This window comes from Olea europaea, chromosome 2 (assembly GCF_002742605.1).
Source record: "Olea europaea var. sylvestris chromosome 2, O_europaea_v1, whole genome shotgun sequence".
NCBI lineage: Eukaryota > Viridiplantae > Streptophyta > Magnoliopsida > Lamiales > Oleaceae > Olea > Olea europaea.
This window is the reverse complement of record NC_036238.1, coordinates 4,348,587-4,375,861: the sequence shown is the minus strand read 5'-3', so window position 1 is coordinate 4,375,861 and position 27,275 is coordinate 4,348,587. Positions and strand designations below refer to the sequence as shown.

The 27,275-nt window shown below is 34.8% G+C and overlaps 3 protein-coding genes and 1 pseudogene across 3 annotated transcripts; all 4 read left to right on the top strand.

Moving 5' to 3' along the window:
• The first annotated feature begins 1,593 nt into the window (after positions 1-1,593).
• LOC111371393 (probable DNA-directed RNA polymerase) lies at positions 1,594-9,759 on the top strand. The gene is made up of 3 exons (XM_022993351.1): positions 1,594-1,806; positions 3,698-3,778; positions 8,017-9,759. Exons 1-3 carry the CDS (start codon positions 1,594-1,596, stop codon positions 9,757-9,759), a joined length of 2,037 nt encoding a protein of 678 aa, XP_022849119.1.
• Positions 9,760-10,434: 675 nt separating this feature from the next.
• On the top strand, positions 10,435-12,312 carry LOC111371388 (DNA polymerase-like). The gene is made up of 3 exons (XM_022993337.1): positions 10,435-10,885; positions 11,018-11,320; positions 11,513-12,312. Exons 1-3 carry the CDS (start codon positions 10,435-10,437, stop codon positions 12,310-12,312), a joined length of 1,554 nt encoding a protein of 517 aa, XP_022849105.1.
• A 224-nt stretch (positions 12,313-12,536) lies between these two features.
• LOC111371381 lies at positions 12,537-19,381 on the top strand (annotated as a pseudogene).
• Positions 19,382-19,512: 131 nt separating this feature from the next.
• LOC111371371 (DNA polymerase-like) lies at positions 19,513-21,954 on the top strand. The gene is made up of 2 exons (XM_022993314.1): positions 19,513-19,963; positions 20,096-21,954. Exons 1-2 carry the CDS (start codon positions 19,513-19,515, stop codon positions 21,952-21,954), a joined length of 2,310 nt encoding a protein of 769 aa, XP_022849082.1.
• The last annotated feature ends 5,321 nt before the right edge of the window (positions 21,955-27,275 follow it).

Sequence of the window (27,275 nt, the reverse complement as noted above, 5' to 3'; positions counted from 1 at the left end):
AAAATTGTCAATTAAATGTGTTTGATTGATATCATTTTTCATCTGGAAAGTGTTGAAATTTTGGATCTTTTGGTGTTCGTTTGGTTTTGTTTTTCATGAAAATTGTCAATTAAAGGGATAGAATTTGTTACAATTGTGGATAGAATTTATTTCCATTGCCCAAAAAAATTAAAAAATATAGAAGATGGAAAACCCAATTCTTAACAAAACCAAAGGAATTGATTTTCCTTAAAAAGCAAGAAAAATAGGTCACATGGGGGTTCCATGGAACTTTTGGCTATCAAACATACTAAAATGGTGGAAAATAGAATCTATCAAACAGGCCCTCAGTTCCTTTCAACTTCTGTGAGTTGTATCAAGCACTCCATTGTTGAATCTTTGAGAAATCAAGGTTTTAACAATTCTATATTTCGGGTTATTTGATCTTCTATCATGTGATTATATGGAATTTAGTTTTTGCAATATTTTCAAAATTTTCAAATTTGACAATTTTAGATCTGTTTTTGTTGAATTTGAAAATCTTTTGACATATTATTCTTAGGTTATCTTCCTAGATTTGAATTAGAGTTTTGAAATTTTTGTTTTTCGAATTTTTTGGGTTCAAAAAAAAATTGAAAAAATCCGTTGTAGTGGCGCCGGCATGGGCTAGCGTTGTTGCTCCTAGGTGGCACCAGCCGCCGACGACGTTAGGGAGAGAGATCAGGGATGGATTTTAGGGGGAGAGGGCCCGAAGTGCAATTTTGATAATCTCATGCCCTTGCTTGAAATAAAGATTAGGTTTAGGGTTGTAGATTTTAAAGTTTTGGATTTAATAATTCAATCCCTGAAGTTTGAAAATTATTTAATTTGGGCCATTAAAGTTCTAAATTTTACAATTAAAGCCCTCAATGTTTATAATTAATTCAAATTGGCCCCAAAGTTTTAATTTTTTTCAAATTTTGACCCCTAAAGTTTTGAATTATTAACCCTTAGGCCCTAAAGTTTCAAAAGACATCTAATGATGCAAAATCTGTGATTGTCTTTCTCAAATTTTGGTACTAAGGACTCTTTTGAGAGGTATATTGAGACTTAATTATATGGGACAATCAAATTTGAATATTTTGAGAAATCATTTATGATAAATTAAGATTATCTAGCATTTTATATAAACTAATTGAAACAATATGTCACCAAAGTGAGCTCTGCTGTGTAGATTGGTTTGTTTTGGATGTTTAGATGTTGTGTGTGTGCTTGTTCTTGCGGGTATTAGCCGTCCCAAAGGAAGGTTAATATTTATTCGAATTACATACACACTTGTGGTGGTGAATGTATGACAATTATATTATTTCCATGTGAATAATAAATCAATTCAAAGATAGATTTATTATTTGACAGGGGTTATTGTCAATATTTGATCACTACACCGAGCATACCACTTACAATTAATATTACTGTCCAAAGACTTGATATGAGTATGACTATTTGTTTATTTTTACTCTCTGTACAGCTAATTAATCTGCTACTACTATATCTGCCAATGTTAATTCAATTCCCAAGCTTATTGGGACAAACATCAAGGATTGGAAAGAGAACATATTGATTGTTCTTGGCTGCATGGATCTAGACCTTGCGCTCCGGATTGAGGAACCCACTCCTCTTATGGAAGAAAGTTCACCTAATAAAAAGAGGAACTTTATGAAGCGGGATCACTTAAATTGCATGAATCTAGTGATCATTAAGAGCGGCATTTCGGAAGCCTTTAGAGGTTCAGTATCCGAATGGGTGACTAACGCCAAGGAGTTCCTTGTCGAAAATGAGAAGTGTTTTGTAAAAAAACGATAAGATTGAAACACGCACACTTTTACGAAGCTTAATTTCAATGATGTATAAAGGTAACGGGAACATAAGGGGGTACATCATGGAGATGTCTCACATTGCTACTAAACTTAAAAGGTATTGATCTCGCTTCCTGCATAGTTCAGTCAATTTAAGGTTAGTTATAATTGCTAGAAGGAGAAATGGTCTCTAAATGAGCTCATTTCATATTGTGTGCAAGAGGAAGAAAGAATTGAAAGCGCTCACTTGGCAAGCACTTCTAAGGACAAGGGTAAGAAAAAGAAGATTGAATATTAACCTGCTCTAAAAGGCCCAACACAAAAGAAATGGAAGAAAGACAAAGGGACTTGTTTCTTTTACAATAAGACTGGATACGTGAAGAAGGACTGTACCAAATATCTTGATTGGCGTGCAAAAAAAGGTATAATTCTTACTTTGACCTATTTTGAGGATAATTTAGTTTCAGTACCTAGAAACAATTGGTGGATAGATTCTGGTGCTACTACTCACATAAGTGTTTCTATGTAAGGCTATCTGAGCTACCGAAGGCCAACGGTGAAAGATACATCTATGTGGGCGATGAGAAATCGGAGGGAATTGATTAAATAGGCATTTTTAGGTTGTTGTTAAGAACTAGTCATTATTTGGATTTGAAAAACAACTTTGTTGTACCGTCTTTTAGATGGAATTCAATTTCTGCTTCTTCGTTGGACAAATCTGGATACTATTGTTCATTTGGAAACAATCAGTTTTGTCTTTCATTAAATTCCAATGCTATTGTTACCGATTCATTATGTACATATGATAACCTATATTTTCTTGATATTATTGCATCATATAATGAAACTTACATGTGGAATCGCATGGTGCTAAACACAAATTAAATAAAGAAAATTCGACAAAGTTATGGTAAAAGCTCTTAGGTCATATCTCAAAAGTTAGAGTTGAACGACTTGTGTCAGATGATATTTTGGATTCCATTGAGTTCATGGATTTTGATGTATGTATTAATTGTATCAAGGGAAAACAGATTAATACAAGGAGATTAGATGCTAATAGAACTTCGAATGTCCCAGAATTGATACGCACAGATATTTGTGGACCATTCCCTACTGTTTCTTGGAATGGTCAACAATATTTTATATCATTCATAGACGATTACTCACATTATGGGTACCTATATCTTATTCATAAAAAGTTTGAGTCACAGGATGTGTTCAAAGATTTTAAAATTGAGGTTGAGAATCAACTCAACAGAAGGATAAAGAGCGTTAAGTCTAACCTTGGTGGTGAGGTCTACGGCAGATTTGACAGTTCAAGTAAACAATGTCCAGGACCATTTGTTAAATTTCTAAAGGAATGTAAAATCATCCCACAATACACCTGCTAGGGTCACCATGCATGAATGGTGTCACTAATAGACGAAACAAAACTCTTAAGGATATGGTAAAGAGTATTATTAGTCATTCCAACTTACCAAAATCACTCTGGGGAGAAGCATTAAAGACCGCAACTTATATTTCGAATAGAGTACCAACTAAAGATGCTGCCAAAACACCCTATGAGCTTTGGACCATCAGAAAGCCTAGTTTAAAACATTTTCACATTTGGAGATGTCCAACTGAGGCTAGGCCTTATGGGCCACATGAAAATAAATTGGACTCCAAAACTATGAACAGCTATTTTATTGGTTATTCTGAGTGATCTAGGGATTATAAATTTTATGATCTCACATTTAAGTCAATTTTTTATATGGGAACTGCAGCATTTTTTTGAAAATGTTGAGTTTGGCGGGAGAAATAAAGTTAGGAACATTGTCTTTGAGGAAGAAGTTGAGTAATGATTGGTTTCGATTCCTACGAATACTTTTGATAATATACAGGTTTCTATACCTATCATTGATCAAGAAGTATATCCAGAACCTCAACAAGACAATGCTAAAGAACCTCCCATCCAAAATAAGGTAATTATTCCAGAAGTACAAACTCAACAACCTCAAGAACCAATATCATTAAGGAGATAAACGAGAGAAAGGAAAAATGCTATTTCGGATGATTTTAATATTTCTCCAAGAACATGAGAAAAATAATGGAATGGTGGAAAATGATCCAATCAATTTCCATCATGCCATGCAAGGTTCTAACTCACAAAAATGGATTGATGCCATGAATGAGGAGTATAAGTCTATGCAAGACAATAAAGTTTGGGATCTTATCCTGTTACCTGAAGGTGTGAAGCCCATTGATTGCAAATGAATTTTTAAAACTAAGAGGAATTTGAAAGGTAATGTAGAAAGATATAAGGCTCGTCTTGTGGTTAAAAGCTTTACCCAAAAGGAAGACATCAACTTTGAAAAGACTTTCTCTCCAGTTTTAATGAAAGACTCTTTATAGACAATTATGGCACTTGTTGCTCACTTTGACCTTGAATTACATCAGCTGGATATTAAGACGGCGTTTTTCAATGGCGACAATAATGAGACAATCTACATGGTGTAACCAAAAAAAAATTATGTTAGAAGACCCGAAGAATATTGTTTGCAAATTAAAGAAATACATCTATGGGATCAAGCAAGCTTCCCATCAATGGTACCACAAATTTCATCAGGTAATTATCTCATTTGGTTTTGAGAGAAATGTCGTTGATGATTGTGTGTATCAAAAGTTCAATGGGAGTAAGCATATTTTCCTGATTTTGTATGTTGATGACATACTGCTTACCACTAATAATATAGCAAGATGGACGAAGGGTTTCCCACACAAAGTTTTTTTTAGCACACTGCACATATGGGTGTTGTATTTTTTGGGGACATCATGTTTTAGTGGGAGTTTGTATTTTCATTTCATTATGTTTAGTTTTTTTAGACATATTTGTGTATTTGGATATTTTCTATGCAAGAATAAAATATTCAGTTTTCTATACAGAAATAAAATATTCAGTTCATTCCACTCTGTTATTATATTCAATATTGATCTCGCTTAAGAAATAAGGTTGGACTAGTTGGAAATAGACATGTTTGGATCACATAACATGTAAATTCCATGCAGCACTCCCATAATTGATCTATGTCATTTGGTTGTATGAATGTACGTGACCATTGATTGATTTAGTTACGCTGAATGTGAAAATTGCTTTGATCCTACATCAATATAACTGATGGACGAGATTGTTTGGAAATACCCTTGATAACGACAGCAAAATTTTGAGCTCATAAGGATGTGCACATTTATAATATTACATGTATGGCCCAATGGAAGATTGTTGGAAAAATTTCAATGTATGGGGCCACACATGTATATATATTAAAATATGTAGTGTTATTTTAAAGTTAATCAATAAAGTGATCCGTTAAATTTAATTTTGGAATAATGGGTATAAATGTCATGGGAAAAAAGTGTAAAGATCGGATGGATTATTTTAAATTGATGAGAGGACAATTTAAAATAACTAAAAGATAATAACTACCATATACAATTATTTATCATGGTAGTGGTCCCCAATTGAATGTGATTTTCATTTTCTCTGCATCTCCATCAACAGAGAAGAATTTTCTAGAAAATTATGTATCAATTGGAAGGCCATAACCCGTTCAAGCAGTCACATCCATGGATCAAGGTATCCTTCCGCTTCTATTCTTCTCTTTGATTTCAACATGGATGATTGGCTTGCATATGAAAGGATTTGGTAAAACTTTTAATTGAATACTTAGTTCCTTTCAATTTCTACACATAGTGCGTCGATACCGTATTTCAAAAGCGATAGCTAGTCTACTATTATTTCACAAAAGAACAATTTAACGGCAATCATTATGCTCCAGTACACATGCATGGAGCCAAGAGAGATTTTCGTTCGATTCAACGGGAGGAGCAGTTCAAATCTCACAATCGGTCTCACTATTGCGTGAATAAATATGTTGAATATTGTTGATGATAAAAATGACTTGTTACTTCTTTGATCAACCTCCAAGGTCACATTTTAGGTTAAGTGTATTATTCATGAAGAATATTTTCAAAGTATCAATTCTCATGATAGTACTTGTACACTCCAATTTGATTTGAGTAATACCTGTATTGAATATGATATATAACATTTTTACGTCTTTAGATAGGATATATTTCAAAATAGTCAAACATTAATTATAGAAAATTAATTTCTATATTGATGGTAATTCTCAAAGAAATTCTTTCACGGGATTTTTATCTAAATTGTTACAACTCAAACCCAAAATAACACAAAAGACCATAGAATATAAAAATAACCATTGCTGAAATGTGTAAATAAAATCACAACAGAAAGATAAAGGGGTTCCAAGGATATTGGCTATGAGAGTGTTTAGTTTGAATTTAAATTAAGTTAGCTATTTTTGTGGGATTAATTATGTGAATTCTTGTATATAAACTACACATGTAATCTGTATAACAAATATGAAGTTGAGCATATTTCTCCTCCAATTACTTTAATCTCTTTTCGTAATCACCAATTTTTTCACCATTAGCATCAAGATTCGATTATTTTGAACTTAGAACATTATTGTATTCTTCTGTACAAAATGAAAACTCCACAAACCTAACTCCAAACAGATCGAACAGAGACAGCTACTATAATGGACCAAAAATCAACCCTAACTTTGATTTCAACTTCTCAACCATTAATTGAAGAATCACAAAGACTCAACAAACAGATTAACACGCAAAAAACCAGAAGTTTAAGGGATTTACACAAAGTACACAAAGAAGAAAACTGGAGGAATGAGAAGCGACACAAAGAAACAAAGAGAAAACCTAGAAGCTTCTCAAACAAAATCAAAGGTAAAAAATCCTGTTGGGCAGCCACTCATGTGGTATATATACTGCCATTTTATCACCGTTGATTTCAGTATGGTGATCTAATGGTCCAGAGTAGCACATGTGTCGTCCAAGATTGGGTCCGGGTTTAGGCCCATTTCATTAAGTGTTATTAGGAAATGGATAAATAAGCCGGCAAATGAGCATAGCGCAATTTCATCATTGCCCAATGGACTGAGCCAAACTTAATTTGGCATCAAAGACCAATAAATCTCTCCCTTGATGCTAATGATCAGAGAAGAAGAAACCATAACAATGAACTTTTCAGAGCATTTGATATAAATTTCTCCATGATCACCAGCACCAAGTTAATTGTACCTGCAGCATCACAAAGATTATCCAGTAACAATTCTTAGCATTTGTAAGCATGATTTAAACTTGTTGAGAGGAAGTACCTTGGTCCCCATTTTAGCTGGATTAAATTTAGTGGGCATTTTCTCAAGCAATATGGATTCTTTTTGGATTATGTCTCTAAAAAAGTGCATCCTAACATCTAGATGCTTAGTTCTTTCATGAAACATAGTTTTTACATAAATGGATGGCACTTTGACAATTAGAATAAACCACAATTGGATTAATGACTTTATTTTCCTCACTTAACAAACCTTTCAGAAAGCCTCCTTAATAGCTTCAGTAACAGCCACACACTTAGCTTCTGTGGTGGATAAGGCTACAAAAAAGTCTCCCACCACTTATATCGACTCTATAGGGAAAATAACATATACAGTCTTTAACCCTACGATGACTCCCTTGAAAATGTAGAACCTTTGTCGATCTTTCTCAACGTTGAGAACTCTAATAAGAGTATCGGTTAAGGTCCAACTCATCAACCTTAGAGAAAGGGGGATACATAAATCCCAGGTAAGGCACAGGGGAGATAATGCTAGCATGAACGTAGCTCATCCTACGCTCGTCACATACCATAGAATAATCTTGAAAAAAAAAATCAACAGTGATTTTTATTAAGAATAAACCTATATTTAGAATATATTCTATCCGAACATATTCCACTAGGGATAGCTCTCTGGATAAGTTCTGGACTAATTTCTATGCTAAAATCATGAATAATAATAATCTTTATTCTGAGTTTGAGTTGAAAGAGTCTCAATATCAAGATGTTGTGCTTAATTTGTTGTATAATCATAAAAATGATAAATTGACCGAAGATGAATTAATCCAACTCCAACTACGTATAGAGGATCTTACTACTACATTTGGTGACATAAAAAGTATATATCAGGCTACTCTTTATTTATCCAAAAAACTGATCTCTGAAAATCAACCTACAGCAAAGGATTTTCTTAAGTAATCTGGCCTTTTTGATGATCTTATATATGATCTTAATTACTTTGATCAGTCTTTGGAAGCTATTATAATTGTTGTACTTAGTTCTCTGTTCCACTGTATTCAGGAGAACCCTGCAGTTCGCGTATCCACTCTGATAGACCATCTTACTATGGCTGTTAGGAGCCAAGCAATTATGCTGAAAGAAAGACATCTAGCTTTAAATCCTTCGACGTCTGATAGAAGAAAATCTCATTTTGATAAGAAGAAAAAATCTAAAGATTTTTCTTTCGGTGTGTTATTGGTAGAATTCTTAGTGAATAGAGAGTTGATTTCTTTTTCAAAAGAATTGAACTTTAATGATTTCTATGTTGTTAAGAAGAAAGGTAAGTTTTATTTACCAATCAATTATTATGCTATATGTAATTTTGATCTCAGTATCCTTCCGATCAAGCTCAATCTACCAATGGTATGTAAGCCTATGGCTTGGGCATCCTCAAGTGAGAACCCTTCATCTCTATCCGATATGCGTGGCGGTTACTTAAGCATGCCTATTGGTTATTTTTATCAACATCGCTATCAACTATTAAGTAGCCGTGACTTCTTCCATTTCCATATTAAGTTTGAAACTGATTACACAATATTGAGCGGAATCATGAACGAGTTACAGTCGCATGCTTTTGAGATTAACAAAGATGTATTAACCTTCATTAATCAGAATTACGATCAATTAGTGAAATCTGGTCTACTTATGCCTAAATTTCTAGCTTCATTAAATGTATCAAAGTCCATTGACCTATTGAGAATGTCTTACGTAGAGGATCCGTCTTTGATGAAAGTTTGTAATTATCAAAACTTGGTTAAGGAGTTCATGAAGCGTATCCAACGTGCTCGTTATGAAACCTTCATAATAAATCTAGTATCAGCCTACGAAGGTTATCGATTTTATCTGCCGTCCTTCCTTGACTTCCATGGTAGAATCTATCGCTCTGGGATATTACATTTCCATGAACGTGATTTGGCTAGAAGTCTAATAGTTTTTTCTAATACACCTTCAGACAATTTTCAATTGGATAGTGATGAAAAGAAGGATAATGTTTATATGGTATTAAGCTCAGCAGCAACTTTTCATTATAAGAAGTTCATTTCTTATGATGATCCTCATCAATGGTATCTCGATCAGAAAAGTTTGATTAATTCATCGGATGAAAGTCTCATCCATTTTGCTATTGCTGCGAGAGAACCCTATCAGTTCATAAGCAAGGTTCTATGTATCGAAGGCGGTAAGACTGATCATATGAAAATTCCTATCACTCAAGGTGCCTCTGCAAGTGCTTATCAGCTCATGAGTTTTTTCTTGTTAGATAAAGAAGTAGCTAAACAAACAAATCTCATACCCGCTTCTTATGATCATCAAAAGATCAATGATATTTACACCTTCTTTCTAGAAGAGCTTAAGGTTTACTTGCATAATAAATTGGATACCAATCTATTTAAGGTAGTTGTTCCTCGTCTTACTCGAAAATTAATCAAAGTACTCTTCATGCCATTGATATATGGTAAGACTTTAAAAAGCATGGCTGGTGATATTTATAATCATTATATAACTAATCATCGTGATGGAACTCAGAGTTCAAACTTATTAAGTAGATGGGAATCCGCACTAGTAGCATTACACATGAATAACTTCTTTCAAGAGAGATTTCCGGGTATAGTCAATCTAATGGAATTGATAATGTTGGTTGGTTATCTTCCGCCTTGGGCAAACCCGTATTCTATAGTACATCTATATACACAACAGTACAGGACTATATGAAAATGAAAGTAGTCAAATTACTTCTCTAGATCGTATCCACAAGAAAAGGCGTCAAATGAGTCTACGAATTCCCACAGAAGATCGGGATCAAAGGAAGACTCGTGCGGCTACCTTTGCCAACTTCATTCATCAGAAAGATGCTCATATAGCAATGTTAATGATATCTAACATGATAACTATTGGTGCTCCTATCTACACTGTTCACGATAATTTCATTACTACAGCCTTACGCTATGCGCATCCCAAATTTATATATTTCTAATATTAATGCGAATTACCCATTATTAATTAGAAACCATTTTCTTATTCGAAATCTGATGGATGTAAGACTGTATAAGGCTCCGCTACCTCCCCTTGATAACCCGCTTCCACTTGATTTTCTTAAAGGTATCTTAGAAGATAGAATACCAAAGATTTAAATAATACTAAGAAATTAATTTGGCATAAAAAGATAAATAGTATATATGCTGCTTATGAATACTATATAGATACTACATTCAATTACAATACAGAAATGGGAAAATGTGATAGTTTTGAAAAATGGAATGATTTCATTTCGTATATAAATGATTGGAAAAAATATCATTATAACTATTGTTTACACTTATGATGACAAAAGAACTATTTGATGTATTATGGGGCTGCTTACTGAAGTCAAGAAAAAATGAAGATTTCATGGATCCCTATCCAGGATTGAGAAATGCTAAAGTTGATTTCAATATGCCATTTTTAAGATGTATTGACTGTGATCTGATATTGTTTGCTGTTATGCGACTACTAATCAAGTATGCTTACACTACTAAGTGTGATTATGGGAAGTTTACTATTAGTTATGTCATGAGGATATCATTTGGAGAAGTTTCCTTTACGATTAGTAATGCTCTCACTTTTAGAGAGGATGGGAAAGATTTGCCAGTCTATGCTTTGATTGATCAACTTGTCGGGAAGAAAGCAGAGGATTACAATGATAAAGAGATATCTCGCATGAATATTCGAATCTATCTTTCTGAAATGAAGGGTAGTACCACGCCATTTATCTTCAATGACAAGATTGCTAGCAAGCTCTGGGAATGCATCGAAAACAAGGTGGTCGTTGAACCTAAAAAAGCGAGAACGATAGGATATCGTAAGCTTCGTTATCTAAAGCATCTCACAGCACTCAAACCTAATAAAAGTCAAAGGCAGCCATTCATTGTAGCTGATATTGAGACAGTTTTCTGAAATCAAATTCATGTGCCTTACGCTGTGGGTTTCTTAGTGGTTAGACCAGGTGATGATCTGTCCTCAGCAGAGAAGGGCATTGAGACATATTTCAGTGAGGATTACCCGGATTTTGTCTTCAAAACCTTTGAAGAAAGGAGCAATAAGATGTTGTTCGACTTTATAGAACGTCTAGCTGTTGTTGTTAGACACAATCCATCGATTCTAACGGTCTACTTACACAACCTCTCCCGATTTGATGGCATTCTCTTATTGAAATATTATGCTTCTCGTGGAGATAAGTACGCCATCAAACCTCTTATGAGGAACCATAGGCTATACCAGATAGCTGTCTATCTTGGTAAGAAGCGACTATTCCTTCTAAGGGATTCCTTAACACTGCTCACGAGTAGTCCTGATAACTTAGCCAAAAATCTCTCTCCTCAATTAGGATCAAAAGGAACCATCCAACATGACGAAGTGCAAGTCTCGAATCTAATCCCTCTCCAGCATCAATTGTTAGTGTATATGAAATAGGACATCCTTCTATTAGGTGGTGTGATGCTGAAGGCTTTAGAGATTTATTGGACTATATGCAATGTAGATATCGTGACTAAATTGACCTTGTCTTCGCTAGCTCTCACTATCTTTCGTACGAACTATTACGTTCAAAACAACTGGTCTATTTATATCCCAAATCGGAACGAAGACACTTTCATTCGTCGTGGTTACTATGGTGGCCATTCTGATGCTTATATACCTTGCGGTGATAATCTATACTATTACGACGTGAACTCCTTATATCCCTATATTATGAAGTCCTATACAATGCCTAGGGGTGAGACTGTCTGGCATGGTAAGTTAGAAGGTCAGGATTTAGACAACTTGTTTGGCTTTATTGAGGCCTACGTTGTATGTCCTCGTACTATCTCTCCACCATTCCTACCCTATCGGGATGAAAAGAATCAAACTCTACTCTTCCCAATCGGAAAGTTCGTGGACGTGTATTATAGCGAAGAGTTAAAGTATGCACGCGACATAGGCTACCAGAGCATTCCTCTTTCAAGCTACTTGTTTGAAAAGAAGAATAGCATCCCTTTCAAAAGCTTTGTTTTCAACATATTCGATAGAAGACAAGAAGCTAAGAGAGCAGGTAATGACACAATGTCCTATGTTTATAAGATACTCATGAACTCGCTATACGGTAGATTTGGTATTAACCCTAAAAGCACTGTAACTGAGATCTACGATTATGATCGATATAACTATTTGATAAAGAAAAGTGATTTAATCTTAGGGGACAAGCTGAGCGAGCATTACTATAATACGTTGATATATCTAGAACAAAGCTAACCTCTGTGGAATCTAATTTCAACATTGATTGGAAAAGACTGAACATCTCCAAAAAGGAAACACTAGTGAACCTTGGAATCAGAATTGGTAACAAGAGGGAACCTGTGTATGATAATAATCTTTGGGTGGACACTGTACCATTGGATGTTACAAACTTCATTGGTCAAGAAAATAGGATACGAGCATATGAAGTGATGCGTCTTTAGGAACTATATGAGATAAATATGGAGAATTTAGCTAAGAAAGACAGAGAAATTGCTGATTTAAAGTCAAAACTTGATAGTATCAATAATGAGCCTTATCAAGATAAAGCTAACCTTGGTAAGAGTCAATCGCACTCTGCACAGAAAGCTGATGAACCTAAGAAACACACTTACAAATAGAAACCAAAAGGTAAGAAAAAGCCCGGTTAGTGTAAGCTTCTATTTCTTGGGTTAAGAAAGGAAAGTTAGGAGTGAAAGAAGCCTTGGAGCCCTACGAAAGCGAGTTCGTCCTCGTCTAGTAGCTCATAGCTAGCTAGATTATCAGACGATTATTAATGCGATTATATGTCATTCATTCTCGATGCAAAACCGTCTACCCTTCCTGCACTCCTAGCTGCATAAGACATTCTGCTCCCCCTGTGTGAAGCCTCCTACCTTCTAGTCCCTGCTAACTCGCTAAGTTAGGTAGCTTCTCCTTCCCTCGAGCCTGGTCCCAGGGCATCGCTCTTCTAGTAGCAGCAGATTTCGTTCAATATATAGAAGTCATTTTATATATTGATAATAATTTATATATTGATAAAAATCAGATCTTCCCCCTCTGCCCATGAATCCCTTCTCTCTCTTTCTATTCCAGTAGTCTTATGCGGTCTGTCCATTAGTTCTTCTCTATGGTTTCTTCATTTCCCTGCCAAGAACTCCATTTAGACTTTCAAGGGGTCTTACTTCCTTCTCGATCGACTGACTTCCTCTATTAGATAGGATAGGGAAGGAAGAACCGATTCCCTGAAAGAAGATCTTATTTAAAGAAGTGATTTGTTAAACAAGGGATGAGCGTTGACCAGGCAGTTTCAACCGATTATTGTACAGTTGAGTGGCTATCCAACCATTCAATCAGCTTTGGAGGGAGGTTTCATCTCTCTTGTTCTATTCCTTCCGGCTGTGAAGCTTTATTTAAGGAATTAGTCAAAGGTGAGTAACTGACTTAGGATCATGTATTGTAGACTTGATAACACCTTTTTCTCTTAGTCAAATTGTATAAATAAGTAATTGTTGGGATTTATTTCTTTTAATGTTCATTTCCAAAATTCTTCTAGCATGCCTAAATCTTTCTCATTTCAAATTCAACACTTAGCACCTTTTTATGTCATTTATATCACAGATCTTTTTGTTTATTAATAACAAATCATCCACATACAGAAGCAGATGCACAATCACACATTTATTATCACCATTTTTGAGATAAAGATAATGATCAAAATAGCTTCTTATAAAATCAACAGATGACACAAAGTTATCAAACCTCTTATACTATTGCCTAGGTGATTGTTTTAAGCCGTATAAAGACCTTTTTAAGAGACACACATGATTAGATCTTTCGATATCAATAAACCTTTGTGGCTAACACATATATATATAGCCTCATCAAGATCCTCATGCAAGAAAGTTGTTTTAATGTCCATTTGTTCAAGTTCAAGGACATAATGTGCAACCAAAGCAAGTGTAACTCTTATAGTAGTGTATTTTATAATTGGGAAAAAAAATCTCATTGTAATCTATGCTAGGCTTGGGCAAATCCCTTGGCCACTAATCTGGCTTTGAATCTAAGAGGTTGTTTTGTAGAATTTCCTTCCTTAATGCTATAGATCCACTTTCAATCTACTTAAGACTTATTTTCAGGTTTAGGCACAAGGTTCCAAATATTATTTTTTACTAATGACTTCATTTCCTCTTCCATAGCAGTTTGCCACTCTGTAGAGAGTTGGCAACTGACAACCTTCTCATAAGATTTTCTCTCTTGAAATGCCAAATCTTGATATGACATGATAGCTAGGGACAAGTAACCATTCATTCTCATAGGTTCTCTTATCTTCATTCTAGTCCTATCCCCGACTAGAAGATAATCATCTAAAGGATTCCCCAAGTCACGGGTTCTCTTATCTCCATTCCAGTCCTCAGATGTTTTTCCATCTAGGAGCTAGTTGGTGTTCTATTTATGATATATATAGCTGTAATAATAGCCTCACCCCAAAAAAAAACTTTAGGAGTACCTGAGCTAAACATAATACATTTAACATTGTCTAAAATTGTTCTATTCATTCTCTCAGCTACACCATTATGTTGTGGGGTATATGGAATAGTTTTATGCCTTAAAATCCCATCATTTTCATACAGTTTGTCAAAATTAGCATTACAAAATTTTAGGCCATTGTCTATTCTCAAAATTTTAGTTCTTTTTACCCATTTGATTTTCAATTAAAGTTTTACATGCTTTAAACTTTTCAAAAGTATATGATTTTTGTTTCAAAAGAAATATTCATACTTTTTTTTTTTTTTTAAGAAAAATCATCAATCAATGACAAAAAAGCATTTATTTCCACCTTGAGAAGAGGTGGATGATAGGCCTCACAAATCAGAATGTATGTATTCAAGGATAGATGTAATATGTGTTTTCCAATTAAAATGATGTCTATGCTGTTTGCCTAAAGTGCAATACTAACAAAGGGGAACTTTAGAAATATTGTCTCTAAAAACCTCCCTTTTTACTTAAAATGCACAAGATTTTTTCACGAATATGAACTAGTCTATTATGCAATTCCAAGGTTGCATCATTCTCAGTATTAGAGGATTCTACCTGTGACTTAAAATACTGTCTCTAGTGGCATATATCCCATTTCTTTTGGTACCTCTAAAAATAATTAAGGAGCCCTTAATTATTTTCAGGTTGCCATCTCCAAACCTGCTTTATAGGCCTATGTCATATAGATTTCCCATTAAAATTAAATCTCTATTCATGTCAGGAACATACCTCACCCTTTCCAAGGTAAAAATATACCCATTTTCAAATTTCAAAGTCACACTGCCTATTCGATTGACTCTGCAGGTAGCATTATTGCCCATAACAATCTCCCCTCCATCAAGATCCTTAAAGTCTTCTAACCAAGGTTTTCTTGAGGTGATATCAAAAGCGCAACCTAAATCCAGAATCCACTTAACATTCTAATCACTGTTATTGACAAAGTTTGCAGTATTAAGTTCAATAGTGGATTTTGTCACAAGATAGACATCTACAGTCTTTTTACTTAATGGCTCAACAACATTTCCTTCATCCACTTTTTGTTCATTCTTTTTCTTATAACAATTCTTGACATAATGTCATCTTTTTTCCATGCCCATAATGTTTCCTAATTCCATTTTTAGGCTTTGATCAATTCATCCCTTTCCCTTTATTCTGCTCGACTGTCTTGACTGTTCTGACTATCACCCTGTCTAATAATAGACCTACCTCTTACAAATAAACTTTCATTTTCCGTCCTATGTCTTTCAGCCTTGTTCTTTAATTATTTACTTCTTAAGGAATTTATAACTACATCAGGTGTCAAGGTATCCCTACCGTATTTGTTAGCAATTTTAACATCTTAATATGCCTCAGGTATGGAATTAAGAAGAATTACTGCCTTGTATTCCTCAAAATACCTTGTCCCCAGCATTAGCAATATCTTGTACTAATTTACGAGAGGTATCAAGATTATCATCTAAATCTCTTGAGAGATCAATCTTAAAACTTAAAAACCTCTCTAGAAATAACAGTTTATTAGGTAGAGACTTAACCAGGAGTAGTTCTTCCAATTTCTACCACAAAGCCTTAGCATTATCAAGTTTAGTTACTTTTCTTTAGACTTGATTAGAAAAATGAAGAATGATAGAAGTATATGCAAGTTCATCAGATTCAATTTTTTGATCAGCAGTTATAGTTTCAGGAAATTCACCAATTATTGCCTTTAAAACTTTCCGTTGAACAAGGACTCCTCTCATTTTTTGCTGCCAAATGGTAAAAATCCCCTTTTTCATTAAAAACTCCAAGTTCAAATGTAGTAATTGTCGTTTGAAAGATTTTTAATCAACACAAAATAGGTTTAAAGTCTTTGTTCAACAGTAAGTGCTCATATTCCAAAACAAAAGGGTTAAACAACACAAAGTGTTAGACTAAAATATCAAATATCAAATAGTTCCAAAATGGCAAATAATCATAGTGCAAAGAAAGAGAATAGTATTGATGCATATACCAGGAAATTCCTTCATACTCTGTGTTTGAATTCACCAGGATTCCGAGAGGTCCAAGACCCGAGCTCAAGGCCTAATTCAAGAAATATATTTATGCATATATTACAAGGAATCACAAAATTATGCAATTCACTATGCTTTGAGAAATGGGAACTAATCCACTAATACACAGTGATAGATAAAATGAAGTTTGAGAAATTAGTATTTTGAGAAAAAGAATATACGTCCCATAGTGGGTTGAAATCTCATCCACCAGTTTCCAAATGATTCCTGCAAAATACTAGGAGGTTACTATACATATAATAATACTTCCAACTCTAATTACCAAACACCAAGGTTCAAGCAATAATCGCCATAAAACTAGTATTTCCCAAAGAATCACCAAAAGAAACCCAAAAGTCCACCACCAATAGGATCTAGGTTTTACTACTTGTCAAATCTTTCAAGATCCAATTGTGAAAATTTATTTTCAATAACCAGATTGCAAAGACGAAGACTCGAATAACTAAAAAATGGCTCTAACACCACTGTTACAACTCAAACCCAGAAGAACTCAAAAGAACACAAAATATAGAAAGTAACCATTTGCATCAAGATTCGATTATTTTGGGCTTAGAACGTCATTGTACCCTTCTGTACAAAATGAAAACTCCACAAACCTAACCACAAACAGATCGAACAGAGGCAGCTACTACAATGGACCAAAAATCAAGCCTAACTCTGATTACAACTTCTCAACCATAAATCGAAGAATCACAAAGACTCAACACACGGATTAACACCCAAAAAAAAGAACTTCAATGAAATTTACACAAAGTACACAGTTAAGAAGAAAGGTAAGTTTTATTTACCAATCAATTATTATGCTATATGTAATTTTGATCTCAGTATCCTTCCGATCAAGCTCAATCTACCAATGGTATGTAAGCCTATGGCTTGGGCATCCTCAAGTGAGAACCCTTCATCTCTATCCGATATGCGTGGCGGTTACTTAAGCATGCCTATTGGTTATTTTTATCAACATCGCTATCAACTATTAAGTAGCCGTGACTTCTTCCATTTCCATATTAAGTTTGAAACTGATTACACAATATTGAGCGGAATCATGAACGAGTTACAGTCGCATGCTTTTGAGATTAACAAAGATGTATTAACCTTCATTAATCAGAATTACGATCAATTAGTGAAATCTGGTCTACTTATGCCTAAATTTCTAGCTTCATTAAATGTATCAAAGTCCATTGACCTATTGAGAATGTCTTACGTAGAGGATCCGTCTTTGATGAAAGTTTGTAATTATCAAAACTTGGTTAAGGAGTTCATGAAGCGTATCCAACGTGCTCGTTATGAAACCTTCATAATAAATCTAGTATCAGCCTACGAAGGTTATCGATTTTATCTGCCGTCCTTCCTTGACTTCCATGGTAGAATCTATCGCTCTGGGATATTACATTTCCATGAACGTGATTTGGCTAGAAGTCTAATAGTTTTTTCTAATACACCTTCAGACAATTTTCAATTGGATAGTGATGAAAAGAAGGATAATGTTTATATGGTATTAAGCTCAGCAGCAACTTTTCATTATAAGAAGTTCATTTCTTATGATGATCCTCATCAATGGTATCTCGATCAGAAAAGTTTGATTAATTCATCGGATGAAAGTCTCATCCATTTTGCTATTGCTGCGAGAGAACCCTATCAGTTCATAAGCAAGGTTCTATGTATCGAAGGCGGTAAGACTGATCATATGAAAATTCCTATCACTCAAGGTGCCTCTGCAAGTGCTTATCAGCTCATGAGTTTTTTCTTGTTAGATAAAGAAGTAGCTAAACAAACAAATCTCATACCCGCTTCTTATGATCATCAAAAGATCAATGATATTTACACCTTCTTTCTAGAAGAGCTTAAGGTTTACTTGCATAATAAATTGGATACCAATCTATTTAAGGTAGTTGTTCCTCGTCTTACTCGAAAATTAATCAAAGTACTCTTCATGCCATTGATATATGGTAAGACTTTAAAAAGCATGGCTGGTGATATTTATAATCATTATATAACTAATCATCGTGATGGAACTCAGAGTTCAAACTTATTAAGTAGATGGGAATCCGCACTAGTAGCATTACACATGAATAACTTCTTTCAAGAGAGATTTCCGGGTATAGTCAATCTAATGGAATTGATAATGTTGGTTGGTTATCTTCCGCCTTGGGCAAACCCGTATTCTATAGTACATCTATATACACAACAGTACAGGACTATATGAAAATGAAAGTAGTCAAATTACTTCTCTAGATCGTATCCACAAGAAAAGGCGTCAAATGAGTCTACGAATTCCCACAGAAGATCGGGATCAAAGGAAGACTCGTGCGGCTACCTTTGCCAACTTCATTCATCAGAAAGATGCTCATATAGCAATGTTAATGATATCTAACATGATAACTATTGGTGCTCCTATCTACACTGTTCACGATAATTTCATTAGTACAGCTCCTTACGCTATGCGCATCCCAAATTTATATATTTCTAATATTAATGCGAATTACCCATTATTAATTATAAACCATTTTCTTATTTGAAATCTACAGGATGGCAGGGTTTCGCACCCTCCCCTGGAGGACTCGCTTCCACTTGATTTTCTTAAAAATATCTTAGAAGATAGAATGCCAAAGAATTTAAATAATACTAAGAAGTTAATTTGGGAAAAAAAGATAAATAGTATATATACTGCTTATGCATACTATATAACTACTACATTCAATTACAATACAGAAACGGGAATATGTGAAAATTATCAAAAATAGAATGATTTCATTTCGTCTATGAATATATGGAATTTATTTCATTATAACTATAGTTTACACTTATGATGACAAAAGAACTATTTGATGTATTATGGGGCTGCTTACTGAAGTCAAGAAAAAATGAAGATTTCATGGATCCCTATCCAGGATTGAGAAATGCTAAAGTTGATTTCAATATGCCATTTTTAAGATGTATTGACTGTGATCTGATATTGTTTGCTGTTATGCGACTACTAATCAAGTATGCTTACACTACTAAGTGTGATTATGGGAAGTTTACTATTAGTTATGTCTTGAAAATACCTACAGGAGAGGTTCCCTTTGCAATTAGTAATGCTTTTACTTTTAGAGAGGATGGGAAAGATTTGTCAGTCTATGCTTTGATTGATCAACTTGTCAGGAAGAAAGCAGAGGATTACAAGGATGCAAAGATATCTCGCATTAATATTAGAATCTATCTTTCTGAAATGAAGGCTGGTGTGACGCCAATTATCTCCGATGACAAGATTGCTAGCAAGCTCTGGGAATGCATCGAAAACAAGGTGGTCGTTGAACCTAAAAAAGCGAGAACGATAGGATATCGTAAGCTTCGTTATCTAAAGCATCTCACAGCACTCAAACCTAATAAAAGTCAAAGGCAGCCATTCATTGTAGCTGATATTGAGACAGTTTTCTGAAATCAAATTCATGTGCCTTACGCTGTGGGTTTCTTAGTGGTTAGACCAGGTGATGATCTGTCCTCAGCAGAGAAGGGCATTGAGACATATTTCAGTGAGGATTACCCGGATTTTGTCTTCAAAACCTTTGAAGAAAGGAGCAATAAGATGTTGTTCGACTTTATAGAACGTCTAGCTGTTGTTGTTAGACACAATCCATCGATTCTAACGGTCTACTTACACAACCTCTCCCGATTTGATGGCATTCTCTTATTGAAATATTATGCTTCTCGTGGAGATAAGTACGCCATCAAACCTCTTATGAGGAACCATAGGCTATACCAGATAGCTGTCTATCTTGGTAAGAAGCGACTATTCCTTCTAAGGGATTCCTTAACACTGCTCACGAGTAGTCCTGATAACTTAGCCAAAAATCTCTCTCCTCAATTAGGATCAAAAGGAACCATCCAACATGACGAAGTGCAAGTCTCGAATCTAATCCCTCTCCAGCATCAATTGTTAGTGTATATGAAACAGGACATCCTTCTACTAGGTGGTGTGATGCTGAAGGCTTTAGAGATTTATTGGACTATATGCAATGTAGATATCGTGACTAAATTGACCTTGTCTTCGCTAGCTCTCACTATCTTTCGTACGAACTATTACGTTCAAAACAACTGGTCTATTTATATCCCAAATCGGAACGAAGACACTTTCATTCGTCGTGGTTACTATGGTGGCCATTCTGATGCTTATATACCTTGCGGTGATAATCTATACTATTACGACGTGAACTCCTTATATCCCTATATTATGAAGTCCTATACAATGCCTAGGGGTGAGACTGTCTGGCATGGTAAGTTAGAAGGTCAGGATTTAGACAACTTGTTTGGCTTTATTGAGGCCTACGTTGTATGTCCTCGTACTATCTCTCCACCATTCCTACCCTATCGGGATGAAAAGAATCAAACTCTACTCTTCCCAATCGGAAAGTTCGTGGACGTGTATTATAGCGAAGAGTTAAAGTATGCACGCGACATAGGCTACCAGAGCATTCCTCTTTCAAGCTACTTGTTTGAAAAGAAGAATAGCATCCCTTTCAAAAGCTTTGTTTTCGACATATTCGATAGAAGACAAGAAGCTAAGAGAGCAGGTAATGACACAATGTCCTATGTTTATAAGATACTCATGAACTCGCTATACGGTAGATTTGGTATTAACCCTAAAAGCACTGTAACTGAGATCTACGATTATGATCGATATAACTATTTGATAAAGAAAAGTGATTTAATCTTAGGGGACAAGCTGAGCGAGCATTACTATATAGTAAGTTACTTAAGGAATATAGAACATGTTGACGACACAGACTGGAATCCTCCTAAGATAGCGGTTGTTCAATTGTCCGCTGCTATTACAGCTTGTGCTCGTATTTATATGTACATATACATTTCCAGACCTGACTGTTACTACACTGATACGGACTCTGTCGTTCTTGGCGGTCCTCTTCCTGAAGAAGAGATTTCTTCAACTGTATTAGGTAAGTTTAAGTTAGAAAACTATATAAAGAAAGGCATCTTCTTAGCACCAAAGAGTTATTCATTTTTGACTCAAGAAGACAAAGGAATCATTAAGCACAAGGGTCATGCAAAATCATTGGTCGATAATGAATGGTTTGAGTCACTATACGTTGATATATCTAGAACAAAGCTAACCTCTGTGGAATCTAATTTCAACATTGATTGGAAAAGACTGAACATCTCCAAAAAGGAAACACTAGTGAACCTTGGAATCAGAATTGGTAACAAGAGGGAACCTGTGTATGATAATAATCTTTGGGTGGACACTGTACCATTGGATGTTACAAACTTCATTGGTCAAGAAAATAGGATACGAGCATATGAAGTGATGCGTCTTTAGGAACTATATGAGATAAATATGGAGAATTTAGCTAAGAAAGACAGAGAAATTGCTGATTTAAAGTCAAAACTTGATAGTATCAATAATGAGCCTTATCAAGATAAAGCTAACCTTGGTAAGAGTCAATCGCACTCTGCACAGAAAGCTGATGAACCTAAGAAACACACTTACAAATAGAAACCAAAAGGTAAGAAAAAGCCCGGTTAGTGTAAGCTTCTATTTCTTGGGTTAAGAAAGGAAAGTTAGGAGTGAAAGAAGCCTTGGAGCCCTACGAAAGCGAGTTCGTCCTCGTCTAGTAGCTCATAGCTAGCTAGATTATCAGACGATTATTAATGCGATTATATGTCATTCATTCTCGATGCAAAACCGTCTACCCTTCCTGCACTCCTAGCTGCATAAGACATTCTGCTCCCCCTTCCGGGGTAGAGTGAGTCCTCGTCTAGTAGCTCTACGCTAGCTAGATTATCAGACGATTATTAATACGATTCTATGTCATTCATTCTCGGTGCAAAACCGTCTACCCTTCCTGCACTCCTAGCTGCATAAGGCATTCTGCTCCCCCTGCCCTACATTCCTGACTAGGAATGATATAAGGTCCGCCCTTAAGTAGTTCCTTTGTGTGTGAAGCCTCCTACCTTCTAGTCCCTGCTAACTCGCTAAGTTAGGTAGCTTCTCCTTCCTTCGAGGCTGGTCCTAGGGCATCGCTTTTCTAGTAGCAGTAGATTTCGTTCAATATATAGAAGTCATTTTATATATTGATAATAATTTATATATTGATAAAAATCAGATCTTCCCCCTCTGCCCATGAATCCCTTCTCTCTCTTTCTATTCCAGTAGTCTTATGCAGTCTGTCCATTAGTTCTTCTCTATGGTTTCTTCATTTCCCTGCTAAGAACTCCATTTAGACTTTCAAGGGGTCTTACTTCCTTCTCGATCGACTGGCTTCCTCTATTAGATAGGATAGGGAAGGAAGAACCGATTCCCTGAAAGAAGATCTTATTTAAAGAAGTGATTTGTTAAATAAGGGATGAGCATTATATATTGATAAAAATCAGATCTTCCCCCTCTGCCCATGAATCCCTTCTCTCTCTTTCTATTCCAGTAGTCTTATGCGGTCTGTCCATTAGTTCTTCTCTATGGTTTCTTCATTTCCCTGCCAAGAACTCCATTTAGACTTTCAAGGGGTCTTACTTCCTTCTCGATCGACTGACTTCCTCTATTAGATAGGATAGGGAAGGAAGAACCGATTCCCTGAAAGAAGATCTTATTTAAAGAAGTGATTTGTTAAACAAGGGATGAGCGTTGACCAGGCAGTTTCAACCGATTATTGTACAGTTGAGTGGCTATCCAACCATTCAATCAGCTTTGGAGGGAGGTTTCATCTCTCTTGTTCTATTCCTTCCGGCTGTGAAGCTTTATTTAAGGAATTAGTCAAAGGTGAGTAACTGACTTAGGATCATGTATTGTAGACTTGATAACACCTTTTTCTCTTAGTCAAATTGTATAAATAAGTAATTGTTGGGATTTATTTCTTTTAATGTTCATTTCCAAAATTCTTCTAGCATGCCTAAATCTTTCTCATTTCAAATTCAACACTTAGCACCTTTTTATGTCATTTATATCACAGATCTTTTTGTTTATTAATAACAAATCATCCACATACAGAAGCAGATGCACAATCACACATTTATTATCACCATTTTTGAGATAAAGATAATGATCAAAATAGCTTCTTATAAAATCAACAGATGACACAAAGTTATCAAACCTCTTATACTATTGCCTAGGTGATTGTTTTAAGCCGTATAAAGACCTTTTTAAGAGACACACATGATTAGATCTTTCGATATCAATAAACCTTTGTGGCTAACACATATATATATAGCCTCATCAAGATCCTCATGCAAGAAAGTTGTTTTAATGTCCATTTGTTCAAGTTCAAGGACATAATGTGCAACCAAAGCAAGTGTAACTCTTATAGTAGTGTATTTTATAATTGGGAAAAAAAATCTCATTGTAATCTATGCTAGGCTTGGGCAAATCCCTTGGCCACTAATCTGGCTTTGAATCTAAGAGGTTGTTTTGTAGAATTTCCTTCCTTAATGCTATAGATCCACTTTCAATCTACTTAAGACTTATTTTCAGGTTTAGGCACAAGGTTCCAAATATTATTTTTTACTAATGACTTCATTTCCTCTTCCATAGCAGTTTGCCACTCTGTAGAGAGTTGGCAACTGACAACCTTCTCATAAGATTTTCTCTCTTGAAATGCCAAATCTTGATATGACATGATAGCTAGGGACAAGTAACCATTCATTCTCATAGGTTCTCTTATCTTCATTCTAGTCCTATCCCCGACTAGAAGATAATCATCTAAAGGATTCCCCAAGTCACGGGTTCTCTTATCTCCATTCCAGTCCTCAGATGTTTTTCCATCTAGGAGCTAGTTGGTGTTCTATTTATGATATATATAGCTGTAATAATAGCCTCACCCCAAAAAAAAACTTTAGGAGTACCTGAGCTAAACATAATACATTTAACATTGTCTAAAATTGTTCTATTCATTCTCTCAGCTACACCATTATGTTGTGGGGTATATGGAATAGTTTTATGCCTTAAAATCCCATCATTTTCATACAGTTTGTCAAAATTAGCATTACAAAATTTTAGGCCATTGTCTATTCTCAAAATTTTAGTTCTTTTTACCCATTTGATTTTCAATTAAAGTTTTACATGCTTTAAACTTTTCAAAAGTATATGATTTTTGTTTCAAAAGAAATATTCATACTTTTTTTTTTTTTTTAAGAAAAATCATCAATCAATGACAAAAAAGCATTTATTTCCACCTTGAGAAGAGGTGGATGATAGGCCTCACAAATCAGAATGTATGTATTCAAGGATAGATGTAATATGTGTTTTCCAATTAAAATGATGTCTATGCTGTTTGCCTAAAGTGCAATACTAACAAAGGGGAACTTTAGAAATATTGTCTCTAAAAACCTCCCTTTTTACTTAAAATGCACAAGATTTTTTCACGAATATGAACTAGTCTATTATGCAATTCCAAGGTTGCATCATTCTCAGTATTAGAGGATTCTACCTGTGACTTAAAATACTGTCTCTAGTGGCATATATCCCATTTCTTTTGGTACCTCTAAAAATAATTAAGGAGCCCTTAATTATTTTCAGGTTGCCATCTCCAAACCTGCTTTATAGGCCTATGTCATATAGATTTCCCATTAAAATTAAATCTCTATTCATGTCAGGAACATACCTCACCCTTTCCAAGGTAAAAATATACCCATTTTCAAATTTCAAAGTCACACTGCCTATTCGATTGACTCTGCAGGTAGCATTATTGCCCATAACAATCTCCCCTCCATCAAGATCCTTAAAGTCTTCTAACCAAGGTTTTCTTGAGGTGATATCAAAAGCGCAACCTAAATCCAGAATCCACTTAACATTCTAATCACTGTTATTGACAAAGTTTGCAGTATTAAGTTCAATAGTGGATTTTGTCACAAGATAGACATCTACAGTCTTTTTACTTAATGGCTCAACAACATTTCCTTCATCCACTTTTTGTTCATTCTTTTTCTTATAACAATTCTTGACATAATGTCATCTTTTTTCCATGCCCATAATGTTTCCTAATTCCATTTTTAGGCTTTGATCAATTCATCCCTTTCCCTTTATTCTGCTCGACTGTCTTGACTGTTCTGACTATCACCCTGTCTAATAATAGACCTACCTCTTACAAATAAACTTTCATTTTCCGTCCTATGTCTTTCAGCCTTGTTCTTTAATTATTTACTTCTTAAGGAATTTATAACTACATCAGGTGTCAAGGTATCCCTACCGTATTTGTTAGCAATTTTAACATCTTAATATGCCTCAGGTATGGAATTAAGAAGAATTACTGCCTTGTATTCCTCAAAATACCTTGTCCCCAGCATTAGCAATATCTTGTACTAATTTACGAGAGGTATCAAGATTATCATCTAAATCTCTTGAGAGATCAATCTTAAAACTTAAAAACCTCTCTAGAAATAACAGTTTATTAGGTAGAGACTTAACCAGGAGTAGTTCTTCCAATTTCTACCACAAAGCCTTAGCATTATCAAGTTTAGTTACTTTTCTTTAGACTTGATTAGAAAAATGAAGAATGATAGAAGTATATGCAAGTTCATCAGATTCAATTTTTTGATCAGCAGTTATAGTTTCAGGAAATTCACCAATTATTGCCTTTAAAACTTTCCGTTGAACAAGGACTCCTCTCATTTTTTGCTGCCAAATGGTAAAAATCCCCTTTTTCATTAAAAACTCCAAGTTCAAATGTAGTAATTGTCGTTTGAAAGATTTTTAATCAACACAAAATAGGTTTAAAGTCTTTGTTCAACAGTAAGTGCTCATATTCCAAAACAAAAGGGTTAAACAACACAAAGTGTTAGACTAAAATATCAAATATCAAATAGTTCCAAAATGGCAAATAATCATAGTGCAAAGAAAGAGAATAGTATTGATGCATATACCAGGAAATTCCTTCATACTCTGTGTTTGAATTCACCAGGATTCCGAGAGGTCCAAGACCCGAGCTCAAGGCCTAATTCAAGAAATATATTTATGCATATATTACAAGGAATCACAAAATTATGCAATTCACTATGCTTTGAGAAATGGGAACTAATCCACTAATACACAGTGATAGATAAAATGAAGTTTGAGAAATTAGTATTTTGAGAAAAAGAATATACGTCCCATAGTGGGTTGAAATCTCATCCACCAGTTTCCAAATGATTCCTGCAAAATACTAGGAGGTTACTATACATATAATAATACTTCCAACTCTAATTACCAAACACCAAGGTTCAAGCAATAATCGCCATAAAACTAGTATTTCCCAAAGAATCACCAAAAGAAACCCAAAAGTCCACCACCAATAGGATCTAGGTTTTACTACTTGTCAAATCTTTCAAGATCCAATTGTGAAAATTTATTTTCAATAACCAGATTGCAAAGACGAAGACTCGAATAACTAAAAAATGGCTCTAACACCACTGTTACAACTCAAACCCAAAAGAACTCAAAAGAACACAAAATATAGAAAATAACCATTTGCATCAAGATTCGATTATTTTGGGCTTAGAACGTCATTGTACCCTTCTGTACAAAATGAAAACTCCACAAACCTAACCACAAACAGATCGAACAGAGGCAGCTACTACAATGGACCAAAAATCAAGCCTAACTCTGATTACAACTTCTCAACCATAAATCGAAGAATCACAAAGACTCAACACACGGATTAACACCCAAAAAAA